This window comes from Euwallacea fornicatus, chromosome 8 (assembly GCF_040115645.1).
Source record: "Euwallacea fornicatus isolate EFF26 chromosome 8, ASM4011564v1, whole genome shotgun sequence".
Classification (NCBI taxonomy): Eukaryota; Metazoa; Arthropoda; class Insecta; order Coleoptera; family Curculionidae; genus Euwallacea; species Euwallacea fornicatus.
In genome coordinates, this window is record NC_089548.1 from 2,026,698 (window position 1) to 2,042,706 (window position 16,009).

At 34.9% G+C, this 16,009-nt stretch overlaps 2 protein-coding genes across 5 annotated transcripts; both read left to right on the plus strand.

The window, feature by feature from the left end:
• The first annotated feature begins 282 nt into the window (after positions 1 to 282).
• On the plus strand, positions 283 to 7,031 carry LOC136340492 (transcriptional regulator ERG homolog). 2 transcript variants are annotated; one of them, XR_010732316.1, is made up of 5 exons: positions 283 to 494; positions 2,028 to 2,258; positions 4,286 to 4,535; positions 5,169 to 5,550; positions 5,612 to 7,031. XR_010732316.1 is itself a non-coding variant. In XM_066284639.1 (4 exons), exons 2-4 carry the CDS (start codon positions 2,144 to 2,146, stop codon positions 5,479 to 5,481), a joined length of 678 nt encoding a protein of 225 aa, XP_066140736.1. In that variant the 5' UTR covers positions 284 to 494; positions 2,028 to 2,143; the 3' UTR covers positions 5,482 to 7,031. The 2 variants fall into 2 exon arrangements, 1 of the variants encoding a protein (XP_066140736.1); XM_066284639.1 differs by having other exon boundaries at positions 284 to 494; positions 5,169 to 7,031.
• Positions 7,032 to 11,072: 4,041 nt separating this feature from the next.
• On the plus strand, positions 11,073 to 15,911 carry MED28 (mediator complex subunit 28). 3 transcript variants are annotated; one of them, XR_010732322.1, is made up of 6 exons: positions 11,073 to 11,429; positions 11,745 to 12,054; positions 12,119 to 12,342; positions 13,117 to 13,282; positions 13,647 to 15,427; positions 15,527 to 15,911. XR_010732322.1 is itself a non-coding variant. In XM_066284669.1 (5 exons), exons 1-5 carry the CDS (start codon positions 11,331 to 11,333, stop codon positions 13,679 to 13,681), a joined length of 834 nt encoding a protein of 277 aa, XP_066140766.1. In that variant the 5' UTR covers positions 11,073 to 11,330; the 3' UTR covers positions 13,682 to 15,911. The 3 variants fall into 3 exon arrangements, 1 of the variants encoding a protein (XP_066140766.1); XR_010732323.1 differs by having other exon boundaries at positions 15,565 to 15,911; XM_066284669.1 differs by having other exon boundaries at positions 13,647 to 15,911.
• Positions 15,912 to 16,009: the final 98 nt, after the last annotated feature.

Genomic DNA, 16,009 nt, shown 5'->3' on the forward strand with positions numbered 1-16,009 from the left:
TTGTATGAAGATGATAGGAAATGAGGCATTATATGTGTTATTTGGTTACTTTTCTGTGGTGACTTTTGAGATTTTAATATATTTTTAGTGGATTTTTCGATGGATTTATAGAGTATGTTCCCAAAAATAAAACACCCAATGTGTGGTTTGTATGAAAATGGTAGAAACTGATGCATTATATGTATACAGATTTATAGGAATGTCGTCTTATTGCATACTCCAGGACTCTTCCCCACCCCTCTCCCATCATCTACAATCTGTAAATTTTAATTAAAAAAAATCAAAATTGAATTTAAATCCAAAGTAGAAGGGTCAGACATATCATTTGAAAGATACCGATTTTCATTTTCTGTTCATAAACGTATTTCATGATCAAAAATTTTTCACTCTGCGTTTCAGACACATCGAAACAATTTTATCAACAATTCCGTGCAACAAAAATAACAGTTTTTCGCTTAAGTGCAAATACCATAAATCAAGTTCATAAGACCCGGGTAAGTGTGACGGATAAATAAATACAATGAGTTCGTTCCCTGCATGAGAGAGCGCCCTGTCATTTAGTAAATCCCTCGAACAGTCGAAAGAGCCGAGCCCCATTTGACTTTTAGATGGACCCCCGTTGCGAGGGCGAAGCCTTTGCCCCACAGGCAAGATGATAACTTTTCATGAATTTCGTGTTAAAGTCCCGCCAATCGCCTGGAATTTCAAGCATATCTTAATAAGCATTCTAGAAGAAAATTGTTTAAAATTTGAAGGAGGGTGGCAATAGAATATTATGGTGTGATGGGTATGCTCTGAGGCACTCTCTCTATTTAGATAATGAGTTTTATGTCTTGGAAATGTAGCAATAAAGCATAACACTCAGACACTCTACCACACTTTCCACGCGAGTGAAAAATACGAGCTCTTCCCATAATTGACGTTCATGCGAACGATATAATCTCACCCCCGGCCATGAAACGATTTTCTCGGAAAATGAGCGGAATTGGAAACGATCGCATTAAGCTAAAGAAAAGAGCAAATTCCAGATAAGAACCCGTAACTCCTTATCGACTGTATAATCAATTGGGGAAAGTAAATATAGGAAGTTAAATAAATGTGAAACTACAATAAAACACTTGAAAGGATTTAGTGCTGGAGCGATGACTAGTGTACGGAGAATCTCTGGAAAAAAGAAATTGTCCGAATATAAAGGATGCGCCTTGCATATATGGACAAAATTTAATTAGGTCATGGAAATCTACTGCTGCGACCAGAATTAGCTTCATTAGTCTAAACACCAACCGATAAAGGTCCCAATAGGGCATTTATAAACCATATAGTTCTGCAAAAAATTGGGCCACTTGGTATATTATTTATTCAATTCTTAAATTATTCTGAAAATTTAATGTGGAAAAAATTGCTCAGACTAAGACTGTCTAAAGAGCAAAGTGCCATCCTGGAACGAATGAATAAATTTTCATATTCCTACGCATGAAAATGTAAACACTGAGTGGCATAAAAAACAGAACACCCAGTAAAAATTGTTTTATCTTATTGGCTTTCAATATGCATTTATCTCTTTCTCACTTTCTCTCACTCGCTTCCTTTCCCTCCCTATCACCCTCCATCCCTCCACAATTTCCTATTTACTCCTAAACACGTTTAGGTATCGACTTAATGAGAAAGATTTAATTACAGACTATTTATAATACATTACAAAGGGCTGCTAATGAGGTTTGCCAAGAATGAGTTAAATTTCGTAATATTCTACCTACAGTATCGCAGACGTGTTCAGTAGGTGACGAATCTGGGGCTCAGTGTGTCTAAGATGGCAAACTCACATTTTCTTGAAAATAGTCGTAGACAGACGTAACTCTGGTCCAAGATTAATTTATCCTAAATGAATAATATATGTCACGCAGTACATTTTCAAAATTCATGAATCCTAGAAATTTCCATAAACCCAAGTAACTATAAAAGGTCCTATCGGAAGTAGCTGTAGCTACGTGATGCAACGCTTTGGCGCCTAAACATTTGTTTTCCAGACGCTGAAGGGTCAACGTCGAGGGTGCTGATGCGGAAATTCGGCTTTTCTGGAACGGCTATTTTTCTTCGCGCTTTCCGTTGGTCTTTTAACGATGTTTCGTAATTAGTGGCAGCCATGTGGCGGCTGCCGTCCAGGTGTTTTCCCGAGGATTTGTTAGTGGCCAGGAGATTCTCGTCCGTCGAGCAACATTGCTTGTATGGGAAATTATCTACTAATATGATTTATCATGGTAAGTAATATAGGAAATAAATAATGTTTAAAACGGTCGCTAGAAGGAAATTTTCTCCAAATACGATTTGCCTTCATCAGGTAATTTTTCCGCTAAATCGAACCTGCCATATTAATTTTAATTTTAATTTCTACCCAATTTTATATCCATTCTCCTGATTCATATTGTATTCTATTCTAGTTAAATAGATTATTTGAAATTTGGTGTATATTCTAAGACGCCTCCATCAGTATCCAATCTGTGATGTACTTCAAAATAAATATACTAATTAAGTATTACCTGCCTATTCGACAAAACGCCCATAAACGTACAATATTAGGGATGGGAAAATGTATAATCCAGGAACTATCTTAAAAACATTTTGGAAATGTTCCACTTTCTAATTATATTCATTATAATAATTACTAAATAAAACTAAACAATAATGTAATTTACCTCCTCCATTTTGTCAAGGAAAAATTCATTTTGATTCATTGATATATGGTTTTTTTTACTCGTATAGAACATATTTACCAGTAAAATTAATCGTGACCGCTAATATCTGAAATGCGTCAAATTTTAATTATTTTAATTTAAATAAGTATTTATTTAATATTATATTTTTATAGAGGATAGGAAAACTGCAATTTTCTCTGTCGGCGAAGTGTATCAAAACATTCAATCGGTGTTATTGAAAATTTGAAAGTTTTTCTAAGTTTACACAGTCTATAACAAAAGTCTGGGATGCTTTCAATATCTAGTAAATTATTTATACTAATTTTATGAGATTTTCTAGTTGAAATTCGAGGGAACTGAAAGTTTTAATGTCTACAGGAGATAAAAACGAATGTGTTTTTTGCATTCGGTGTCAGCCATATTTCTTTATCGTTTGTCACACGGGACGTAGGAAATGCTATATATTTAAATTAACGAAAAAGCTTTTTTCTTTCACTTAGCTACTATAGATAACATTATTCTTAATTACAGCATACCTAGGTGCGTTTCTAAATAAATATTTACTTGGTCGCATTTTGATCAGTATTCGGCCATTCCTCATGTATATAATTTAAGACCACATACCTCGTTTGAAACATCATACCACAATGCACATCTTAGGCATATTTCAGAAAAACACATTCTATTGGATTTAAATCTATTGAATTAAAATCTATTAGATTTATATCGGTGGATTGGACTGGCTTTGATATGGAGATACATATTGATGATCTGCTTTTCTTTACGTATAGGCGAGGATTATCATGCATCAGGACGAATTATATATCTGTGTAATAGTGGCAAGAAAACAGGATGTAGAATTAGAAGAAAATGAAAAGAAACTTAGGAGAAAAGAAGAGTAGGAAAAAATTCGATTTCAGCCCAAACCACAATTTTTATCTTTTAGTATCCATCCACTTCTTAGACAGTTTCAAAACAATTTTCATTTCCGAATTTTCTCCACATGCTAATTCTTCTAAAATCTGACCTCAACTCCAATCTAGATGCATCAATAAAGAGAACGTGAACCTAGTCTTGTTTTTGTCAACTGATATCGTAATTCTGCCATTACAATCATGATACGCCCTTGCCGTTAAGTTAATTTAAGAAATGGGAAAAATAAGTTTTAAACTTGACACCCGGTACTATGAAAGTGAGATACTTGCGAACATATCTGGTCCAAGTACTATTGAGGGAAATCCAGCCTCAAAGTTTATAACGGGATAATATTAGCGTCCTGGATACAGATGAACCTATCCAAACGGTTCTCACGAAGAGTAAAGATGGAAGAATAGAATTTAAAAGAATTAATGTGTGTTGTGTTTCTCAGTGGTACTGCGCCAATTTGCGCCACCCCGGAGGTTTAGAATGACGGAAATTGTGGAAATTGACTATAATCCAGGACGAAAAGCAGCACCCCATTAACAAATTTACCGATATACTCTTTATTCTATTCTTAAAATAAGTGGAAATACCTCTCGCAAAATTTGCGACCTCCTAAGCGGGGATTACGCAAATTTAAATATTTCCCAAATGAGCTGACACTTTTTCAGCCACACCCACAGAGTCGCATCAACTTTTCAACGCAGCTACACAGCGATTGGTCGCACAAGGCAGCGGCCAGATCCAACTGTGGCAATTTCTCTTAGAGCTGCTCGGCGATTCGTCTAATGCCAGCTGTATAGTTTGGGAAGGCTCCAACGGAGAATTTAAGCTTACGGATCCAGACGAAGTTGCCCGACGATGGGGGGAAAGAAAATCGAAACCCAACATGAATTATGACAAACTTAGTCGGGCTCTCAGGTAAGAAATCCCCCCTCTACCCTCGTGAAATCGTCCGTTTATTATGAGGAGTAGCGCCCTGACCCGAAGATTATAGAGGGTATCTTCGAAGCAATGGTGCTTAAAACAAATGTTTCAATATAGGCAATAGGCAGCGCCACCTGCAAAAAATCAACCTAACGTTTTATCAATTCTAATAACTTGATACTCCCAACTATCTTACATCAAAGGGGACTCTGCGACGGAACTAGCGTCTCCAATAATTCTCCAGATATTTTTCATTAAGTGACATAGATCTGTATACCAATAGTTTCAAAAAAATCAAACGTATTTATATTGGGAGTGTGTGGTGGCCGCAGACGTTTACTACCCGACCAATCCAAGCGTCTATTGTGCCACCATTTTGAATCCAAATATCACCTTGTGATGTATAATTGCAAAGAAGATTTTACACTCCTTCCTAATCCGGAGTCATGTATAAAATTTATGTGCGTCAAAAAATGACAACTTACACTACGAAAAGCTTAAATTTTTTTTGGAAAAATCCCGTAGAAATTTGCGGAGGTTAGAAACCCTTTGCACAATCATCCGGTATATACCATCATATTGTCTGTCATTTCTCATTGCTTTCCGCAAACCCTAAACCAATTTCAGGTACTATTACGACAAGAACATAATGTCCAAAGTGCACGGAAAGCGATATGCTTACAAGTTCGACTTTCACGGACTGATGGCAGCCTGCCAAGCTCAGTTCCAAGGGCAGGGCGATATTTCCACCCATTACAAGTACCAAGCACACCAAAGTGACTTAGGATTGACCATGTTTTCAGCCAATCACCATGAGCACGGCGCAATGATCCCTCGGATCTTGCCACCCAGGGCTCAACAGCAGGGTTTGTTCCATTCGGCCTCGTATTGGCCTTGTGCTGGGAGTAGCATTGAACCCTTGGACACTTACAGCAGTTAATGGGATGTTGGAAATTATGTGATGACAAAGTAATATGATCTATTAAGTTATGCACGTACAGGGCAGCAGGTGTGTGGAAGAGTGCTCATATTTCTTTAGCGTTTAGTAGGACCAAAATAATCTTTTATAGGCGCTCCCTCCAAGGAACTTGGACAAAATTCACTTTCAAACTCGGGTTATTGATAAATTTTGTTACTCAATATTTGTTTCTTTTCTTCTAAAAGTGGAAGAACTTGAGCGCATAGTTCTCTTATACAGAAATAGATTGGTTGATACCAATTATGGAGACAAAAACAGGTTACAACACGAACTTGTAACACTTCTTAATTATTTTTTATCGCTATGTGTTCCTAAAGTGATACCTCCAGGGAGGATTGTGTCACTTTTAAAGGGTGTTTGTGGTAGGTATCCCTAGGGGGGAGGGGATAAGATTATCTCCTGCCACATCCTGTATACTCAATATAAGGGTGGAGTATAGATACTAAATATTTAATTTTTTCAGTTTCTCGAAATTTGCTTGTTAAAAGAACGTAGACTTAGCTTTTTCCGATTAATAAATTTTTGTACTGGTTCGGGTTTTAACCAAAAATTTCAATCTCATATTCTAAGTCGTATACTCTAGTTTTTATTAAGGGGTACGCATACTCTATTGGATCAATTTTAATCCATTAACACAACACTTATTGAGCCTATTGTATATTCTTAAAAGTTTTAATAATAACTTGCAGCTGTATGATACACACTTTGTTGACCATGATAATATGCAATATGCATAGGTACAATTCCACAAATTATCCCAAATCGAAATTCAACAATGTCAACCATATTGTACTACTAAAATTAATACACAGGTATTTTTTATTTTTGGTCCAAAAGCCGATTGTCTGGACTCCAGGGCTTTTTGAACACGCCCCCTTTTTGTATTTTCTCAAATATCTTGCAGCTCGTTGAGATGAAATTTGACCAACCTTAATTTTTTGAACATATAATTCAAGAAAATAAAATATCGCTACTTCATAAGTGTTGGCCTAAGACCTTAAGGGCCCACAATAAATAATTTTTTTTACGCCAATTGATTTTTAATTTCGTTTGCAAATCTCATAATTCTTGGTGAATTTTGCTAAGATACGTCATATTCGAATAGCAGCGATTCAACATGATTACTTTGCTTAAGTTATATATATATATATATATATATATATAGCCTGATTAAACTTAAGCTTTAAAGCTTAAGTGACGGACGGTTAAGCAAAAAGGGAAAATACGTGTCTGTTAATTTCACAAGTAGAATCTAATGGTCTGAATATTCCAGTAGAACTCCCCGCACAAGTAAATTTTTAATGATGTTTCAAAGAAAGTTATCAAGCTTTTCTTTATCAATATATGTTGCATTGTCTCAATTATAACGTTATAATAATTATTGTTATGTAAAACGGACCTGTACTAAAAGGTTCTTAACAATAATTAGGTGAGTAGGAACCTTTATGAAATGTAAATACTATTTTAGCCAAAACTTAATGAAAATCGTATTTAAAATTTAGTCAATAAAGATGACACAGGATGTATTTGACATGCAAACTTATATTAATTGTTTATTTTGCTCTCAATAATATATTTGTTATGTATCATATTTCCGTCATTTGATTTAACATCTCCCCTGAAGATAAATGTATAATAATTCAATTAAGGTTTTGCAATTCTCCCTAGCTACGTTAAATCACAAGGGATTTGGACAAAAACCATTAATAATGCTGCATTAAGGAGGAGAAAGGAAAGGCGTAAGTAGGTAAAATAGGAAATAAGACGTTACTCTTAACATGCGCCTAGAAACGGGCTATGTGGACAACATATAATGCATATTTTTGATAATATATTACAAAAATATACTGCAATTTTCCTCTTTTCTAGAGTTTATACAGGGAAACTTTAATTATACACATACATACCTATACAGCGTGTCTCAAGATTCACAGTCATCCTAATATTTTAGGAACTGCTTACGCGTTTTATTTCGCATTTGTGTTTAGTATCTTTAAGTTGCGATTTCGATTTGGTCGAGATCATTTTTTTTTGCCAATAGCGTATGTTTAGCAAATAGTAAAAAAGGGGTGTCAATTATCGGAAAAACCTATTAGGGCAATTTCAATTGATTTTTTTTACATTTTATGAAAGAACGTAGTCAGAAACTCCCTGCAGTAGAATTTTATTGAAATAGGACGAACCCTCTTTGAAATATAAAATTTTAAGTGACAATCCTTACTTTAATATACAAGTCATTAAAATTTTTTTGTTACTAGCGTCAAATAGTTATAGATTAGGACAAATAAATTATTTTTGATACTTCCAATTACTTTAGCAAATAGTACTATTGTCATCAACAAAAAATATAAAAAAATAATGAAGGTTAAATTCGAATTTTAAACATACTCAAGTGATCCAAATTTGAAATAAATCGCATAAGCAGTTTCTGAGATATAAAAGTGGCTCCATGAACCGTCGACACGCTGCATATATATAAATACATACATATGTATATAAGGGATCAAACGAGTTATTTGGTAAACTTAAGAAATGTGTTCTTGCGGCCATTCCCAGCGAAAAATATCTTATAACCATGTAACTAATTAAAATGTTATATTAAGATGCTGACTCATATTTAAAGTCGTTTGAGCTGAGCTTGATCGGATATCACGAACATTTGGTTGATCGAGAGAATGGAAAAAGTTTATTTTTCTGATTTTCATAAAAAATATCATTATATGATCACAAATGAGGGTTACATTAACCTAAACTAACCTTGAGTTCCTGGTGCTCACATGAATCTTCCGCAACGCACTACCTAATGAAGGGCGGGTGAGTTGAGGGTGAGTGATTTGTAACTTTTTATGCATTCATGTTTGTTTCACTTTGATATTTGTTTTCACTGCGAAATGTTCACTGATATGATTGTTAAATATCATTAATAGGAAGTACATATTCTTATGGTAAAAATTCGAGTAATTTTTTTATTCTGATTGACATTTGATGAATGGATTATTTTGGTATTTTCGTCGAAGGGGACTCTGGAACGCCATGATGGAAAACAATTTAGTGTTTATACGGAATTAAGTCTGTATGACGTATCAAACATCTCTGGGAAGCTAGAAAGGATAATCAATCTGTAAGGTCCGATTTGAAAGTGAAAAGTACAATGTCCCGAATCGAGGTTAACGGCTCCAGTAACAAAACAAATTTTTTGGGACAATGATCTAAAACACATTCAATTCTTTGCCTAAGGAAAATAATATTAATATCTTTCCAGTTGACAAAGAAACGCTATAGTCATAATTGACTGTGTTATCTGTGCAAACACGTGAATTAAGATGTCAATGCAAACTCAGGGGCATCTAAGCTCGACCTGCTTTAATACCAGAGGCACTTGCTTAATCCAGAACACGGAAAACAATTTATTTTTCTCATTTTTGCGAAAGGTGCCGTCACGTGATTACGAACAGTGGTTACATTAATTTTCAACTAACATGAACTTTTAATTCCTGATGCCTCCACGAATTAATTCTCGGACCCAATTCGTAATGGAGTTCTTCAAGGGTGAATCATTTGTCAGTTTTTTCTGCCTTCTCGTTTGTTTTCTCTTTAATATTCGTTGCAATAGCATTGATAGGTCCACTAACACTATCACTATGGATCATATATCCATTTTCTATCTATCATAAGCATGAAACAAAGATTTTACTATTAAAAATTCAATTCATTTTTTAGAAAAATTGAAGTTTTGTGCATTGTCTGTATGTGATAAAATATTGTGGCAGTTTTACCGAAGGTGGCTCTAGACCGCCATGACAGTCGAAAACAATTGACTATTTGTTATCTCGTTTACGTCATATCAGAATCTCTTAGCCAGGTACAAATGGTGGTGGAGTTTCAATGTCCGACTTAACGGTAAAAAGTATAGTGGCTCGAATCCAGGTTAGTGGCTCAGATAACAAATAAAGTTTTATGACGATGTAGTAAAATGCGCCTAATTTTTTGTGTAAAGAAAATAATATAAAAATATTTTCAGTGGATAAAGATAACGCTACAAATATAATTGATCGAGCGATTTTTTCAAACACGTAAATTAAAACTTTAACCCATATTCGGTGTCGTCTGAGCTCGGTTTGTTATAAAACCAGAAGCATTTGATTGGCAAAGAATATATTTGTTTTCGTGAAAAGTCCAGTTAAAAATAAGTAACCTCATATTCTTGAACTCTAAACTTTGCCCCAGTTTAACCGACCTGGTTACTCAGATAGACATAGTTGATTTCCAGAAACAGAATTAATAATTTGTGGAAGGAAGGCGATGACATCATAGCCTTTTCTGTGTTTTATCGTAGAATTGAGTAGGCAGATTCTAATGCAATCAAGAAAACAATATCTGGATTCCCAGGGAGCAGCATAATGAGGCCGGAAGACCGGATTTAGGAAAGCGGATAAGCTGCCGTGAGCCGGATTACCCACAACGTCGGACCTTCCCCTACAGCTTTAGTCGCCTAAAGTAATTTATTGCTCAATAATTAAGCCATCAAGTGTTGTTATTAACCGTGTGAATTTGCATGTTATTGTAAGGCTACGCAGCGACTGAAAAATAATCCCTTTGGAAGTAGATATTGCAAAGTGGGGCTGGCGGTATATTAAAGCAATTTTGAATAAATGAATGCGTTTAGGGGGTGAAACTATTCCATGTGCAATGTTCTATCGAAAGTATCTCTTTTGATGGGATATCTCTGTTGGGAGCAGCTCCCTATTACAGGTAAGTACCACAAGTCTTTAAAAGTCCAGTTAAGACCGACAACCATCAGTTAACCTGATCTAACAAGCAGATACAAGGTTATTGGAGCTGAATGTAAAACTTATCCAGGACGTGCAGTAAAGACACCCATTTGAAATGTGCTGCTAAAACTGCATTTAAAATGACTTACAATCATGAGTTGGAGGACGGTGAAGAATCAATTTTAATTCTGCAGGGTGTCTCGAAACTAAATTGCATAATTTGAACAACATATTCTACAGCCAAAAATAAGCTTAAAAGTTAATGTAAATAAGTTTGCAAACGCTTTGTGTGCAATATATAGTGTGACAAAGATTAAAAATATTTTTTCTCGGTATTATTGTTTCTAGAGGTATTTTTTACAAATTATAATTTTTGTGGCGCACTAATCGTTTACTCCTAAGTATGAAAATTCTCTGTTCTATTTAGAACCTTTTTTTCTTATGTTTTTGCTGCATCTTTCATAATTTTTTAATTATTTATAACAAAATATTTTAAAATAATCAAAATGGAATATTTAAAAGCTAGAACAATCTTGGTACATACATAAACCTGTTCGATACGGCAGATGTAGATATTACTCACACCTTACGCTACTGTTATACGCAGTTTTAAGGTTTGCCATACTTTTGGGCTATCCTGTATACTTTGCAGTGGTTTTCAACGTATCATATGCTCTACCTACGCCGCTAATTCCTAACTAACTGTTCTAAAAGCGTAAACTCTTCATTCTGTTAATCTCTCTCATATGTTATTTGTCGTGTGGGCGCCGGCGCCAAAAATATTTGACAGTCATACTTTCGACCATTTTTCTTTAAATTTAAATCAATACACAACCCCACCTGAAAAGCCCCCTTAAAAGAAATATAAAATCCATCTAATAGAGAAATATTCTATATTTACAACAACTAGATTGAAAACGGCGAGTCTTTTCTTGACTAGTTGGAAGAAAAATAACTTTATTGTAATGCTATAGATAGCACATCAAGGAAAACTCTAATACAGCCTTGAAGCTATCTCCACCCTCAAACGAATTTCTCATGAATCCCCTCAAAGAACCATCACCTCCCGTATCAGCAATGGCAACCCCAACGAATGGTAATGGAAATTTAGTTGACGAATTTGAAGAAGCATTCCAGGTATGTTTTGTTATGGGTTGTGTAGTTTTATTGACTTCTTAGTAGACCCAACTATTGTACATGTTTAGAACAGGGTAAAAAAAGCAGAATTTCTTATTTTAACCCAATATTTAATCCTTCAGTACCTGCATGCAATTTTTTATTAAAAAATGATCCTTTTTGTTCAATATTTTCTGTTGAGATCCCGTGTTGTGCAACAAGACTAACTGCATATCCAACACCAAGAACAGTGCCAGATTTCTACATAAAATTTATTTTAAAAACGCTTTGTTACTGAAATCTATCGATTAATAATTAGATCTAATTATTTTTTAGTCATGTTTAAATGTCCTCACAAAAGAGGAAGCTGTTCCCACAGTAGATAAAGATGAAATAAAGGTGGAAGTAGAGCATACAATGCACCGCTTTATTGACTTGGCAAGGCAAATGGAGGCCTTTTTCCTTCAAAAGAGATTCCTACTCTCCGCATTAAAACCTGAAATGAATGTTAAAGAAGATATAAATGAACTTAAGCTGGAATTAGGAAGAAAAGAGGAACTAATTAAGAGACACTATGATAAAATTGTTGTGTGGCAAAACCTGCTGGCTGATTTACATAGCTATGCAAAGAGCCCAGCACAAGCAGGTAAGCGTTGTATTTTGTAGTTTATCTTGTATATATATGTTTATTTTATATTTTTATTTTCAAGGTGGTGCAACAACCCCATCTGGTGCAGGAACCAGTGGTGGCTCAATTCCTCCCTCACCAGTTACAAATTTACCAGGTATTCAGCCTCCTAGTCAAATGATGCCTAGTATGCCGACAAGCATGCAACAGTTGCACCATCAACAGCAACAAATGCAACAACACCAACAAATGCAAGTGCCACAGCAACAGCAGATGCAACAAATGCAGCAAATACAGCAGATGCAGGTAGATAGACGGTGAATTAGTGAAGATATCCTTAACCTTAAACATATTGCTACGAGTATGAGTAGAAGTAATGTGCTATTGAGGTGTTAGGTTTTGATGTGTGGACAATAATTTCTTCCATGAATTTTACAACTGTTTTGTTTTTTTATTACATTGAGAAGTCACACTGAATTTTTAATATGGCAATGAGTTTTTTAGATTTTTAATAGAGTTTGTGATTTATTCATATAAAGAAGATAGATAGATTAAAATGTCTCTCTCTTAACTGTAGGTTGATGTATACTGAGCTTTTTAATGAAGCAAATGATTTAGAAAGTGTTGGTTGCAAAAGAAAAGTTGCAAGACATTTTGTAAGTAGCAACACTGCAACTTACCCGGTGTATATTTGTGTACTAACTCTCAAGGTTTTAATTTTCCAGAGTTAAAGTTTTAAAAGTTGCTTTATACTCACTTGTTGCCTCTCCGAATATTTTCTATATGGAGTGCACCTACCTACTCCATTTGATTATTTACTTACAGTTAAAGATGTTTCAACTATTTCCTAGACTTAAAGTGATTGATTTTGAAGCATATTTTTGTGAAATTTTGGGATAAAATAAATTATTTTTTAATACATGCACGTCTCATTTGCTGCTTTAATTTTTTGGGAGCAGGCCTTGTGCCATAACCAGGAGGGTTGGTTAGCAAATATACAATCAGCTAAATTATGTATTTTTCCTTGTTTACTTGCTTTGTAAGAAAAAACTCAACTTGAAATGTTTGTTATTTGTTAAGGTCCCTCCTGGTTTGAGCGGAGGTACTGTTGGCCCCGGTATGCTTTCCCCACATCAAAGTATGCTTGTGCAAGGAATGGGCCAATCGGGACATTTCGGTCAAGCTAGTGCCGGAGGTATGCTTCAGGGCCCCTTGGCTTATTTGGAGAAAACCACTAGCAACATAGGTAAGTCACAACTTTATTCGTTTATTGGATTATATGTCGAAAGTGCGACCCATTTTATATCTGACAGAACAATCGGATTTCATTATCCTGTATTTGCTCAGTTAGGTTTTTTTTTCTCAGTGGCCCCAGCTCCTATCAAGTAATTTGACAATTGTAAATTTTGTAAATTTAACGATCATAGTAGTGAATTCTTTGTTTGTTTAGATTGGTCGAGATATGACAAGGATTACAATTCACATTCCGGGTAAATAAATTTTCGTAATTGTGTTCTTAAGGGACTACATTTTATCGCTCCTTTACTGCACAGCTATAGATTTGTCAGCAGTTTAGAACTATTCCTATTTCTTCTGTTTTGATCTTAAAGATTATGTGGGGGGCCTGACGGATGGACGGAGGTGACGCGGACGTGGGAGAGGCCGAGGTAGAGGACGAGGCAGGGGTCGAGGACGGGGTCGTGGTACCTCTAGTTTGACACCCGAGTATTTGTCACCTTAATCGATCGCCTCTTAATCTTTGTGGTAAGATATTAGACATGAAAAAGCGCATATCTCACCTAATTTTAAAATGTCTAGTTTCTTTGTTGTACGACCTGTTTTTTTTTTATGTTTATGGTGTCCATTTAGAACGCAGGAAAATGTATTTCCTAGTTCCTAAGGGTAGAAGAATTTACTTACCGTTTTAGGGCTATGAGTAAAGCACATTCTCTTAAGGAATTTTGCTTAGGGTTCTAAGACTATAAGTATATTTAGGGTTAACTCAATCAAACTATGTGTCAAACAACTCAAATATTAAAATGTTATAATTGTGTCGCTTCGGTCGTACAAAAAGTGTTAAAAGCATCACGAGCCGTGCGGGTTTTACTGTGATGCTTGTTGACTGTTCTTGATACTTATTACGTCGTTTGTCATTGGCCTCGCTAGATGAACTGCCATTGATCAATGATGGCATTATTCATGTATTCATATGAAATTTCTCTACCTAGCGACATCAATAACGGGTCCAAGACGAATCTTCATTTAAATCCAATTCACGCAAAAACTCAGCTTGAGTCGTCTACTCTACGATTATTCCGATATCTTTACGTACGCCTTAGAAGCTGTACTAAATACAGACATTAAAATGGGGAGCAAAATGCACGAAGCATTTTTTTACGTACTATTTTATTTTCCTTTGATTATGGAGGAAGAACTCACTCATTCCCTGAAACTTTCATTTGTTCAATTAGTTTTTTTGACTGAATAGAACATTTATTTTCGGCTGGAAAATTACTTGCAAATTTTTATTTAGTTATTTTTACTTTCCTTCATATTCATGTTTGTCCTGTTTTTTTACTCTTTTTTTTATGGAAACATTTTATGGTTAAAATTTAGTTCGAGAATGCTGATGAAGCAGGTGCACGTAGGTGTCTGCAGAAAGTGATTCAGTTACTGTAACTGAAAATTGTCAAATTTTTTCATTCAATTTTTTGTTCCATTTCTTCAATGATCTGCTTTATTTTGAGATTATTTATGCTTAATATCATTATATATCTATTTTTAATAATTAGTTGCGACCAACGGAATGACCGCAAAGGAAGCCTGGTCGCAAATTTCCATTTTGTTATTTATTACTCACTTCATATTTAGCGTACCTATTTCTACGTAAACGCTAAAAATTCCAAACTTAGTTTTTTTTGTAGAAAACCTAATAAATTCTCACAAGAAATGCAATTTATAGGGGTATTTGAAAATTTTCTGCCCGAGTTATTCATTAAACTAAAATCGATATTACGCGATATTCAATATCACAAAACCTGCCACTCACTGATATGAAATAGCATTACTCAGCCACTTTTTGAGCTCGAGGTAGGAGAAAATTGGAACTGTGCTTTACTTGGTTTCAATCAAATTAGTAATCGGTATTTCGTTGCTTGTATTAGATGTACCGCTAATATATTGTATTATGACGTAAGTAGAATAATAAGGTTATTGATTATAATCATAATAGTTATTACGATAGAGTCTACTGCTAGACCTTTCGGTTATTCTAGTCCTAGTTAGTATATGCACTTACGAGTGTGGAATTCAATTTGAGGTTTGTTCGTTGGTTATCCGGAAAACTCTTCCGGATCTAAACCGAAAGTCTGACATTATAATGCAGCTTAAGGTAGGAGATATTTTGGTCTTTTATTGCACTTTACAATTCCGTACTATAATTTTTAAGTTCCTTAATATAACGTGTGAATCTGAATTTAAAATATTGCAGAAATTATGATTCTGTTCCTCAATGGTGCTGAATTTTAGGATACCAGCGCACTTTTCTGGGTCCCTCTCTCTCTCTATTTCACTATCAGTTTCTAGCACATTGAACCTGCTGAATCCACCAATATTTAGGGAGAATCGTGTATGGACATACAATGTGTTATATCAACAACGATCGTCAAAGTAAGAATCTTCATTCACGGTTATGTTTATTGTTATCTGTTTTGCCGAGAATTACCAATCGGATTTAGAAAGTTGAAACTTGTATGTAAATATGTAATACCTAATTAGTAAGTGATAGTGTAACTTGTTATTTGTAACGTTTCCGAATTTCAAAATTGTGATATCAAACATCTAATAAATAAATAAGTAGATAGAGCAAAGTATAAGTCTTTGTTTTACTGTGCCAGTTTCAGATTTGTCGCATTCGAGCGAACGCACCAGCGCGGTAGTACCATCAGACACCTATCTGCGCCTATTTATCCGT

Coding starts and splice junctions, on each gene's coding strand:
- LOC136340492 (XM_066284639.1), top strand. CDS start 2,144: ATGTGGCGGCTGCCGTCCAGGTGTTTTCCCGAGGATTTGTTAGTGGCC. Junction 2,259..4,285: donor TACTAATATGATTTATCATG/GTAAGTAATATA, acceptor ACACTTTTTCAG/CCACACCCACAGAGTCGCAT. Junction 4,536..5,168: donor AAACTTAGTCGGGCTCTCAG/GTAAGAAATCCC, acceptor AACCAATTTCAG/GTACTATTACGACAAGAACA.
- MED28 (XM_066284669.1), top strand. CDS start 11,331: ATGAATCCCCTCAAAGAACCATCACCTCCCGTATCAGCAATGGCAACC. Junction 11,430..11,744: donor AATTTGAAGAAGCATTCCAG/GTATGTTTTGTT, acceptor ATTATTTTTTAG/TCATGTTTAAATGTCCTCAC. Junction 12,055..12,118: donor AAAGAGCCCAGCACAAGCAG/GTAAGCGTTGTA, acceptor TTTATTTTCAAG/GTGGTGCAACAACCCCATCT.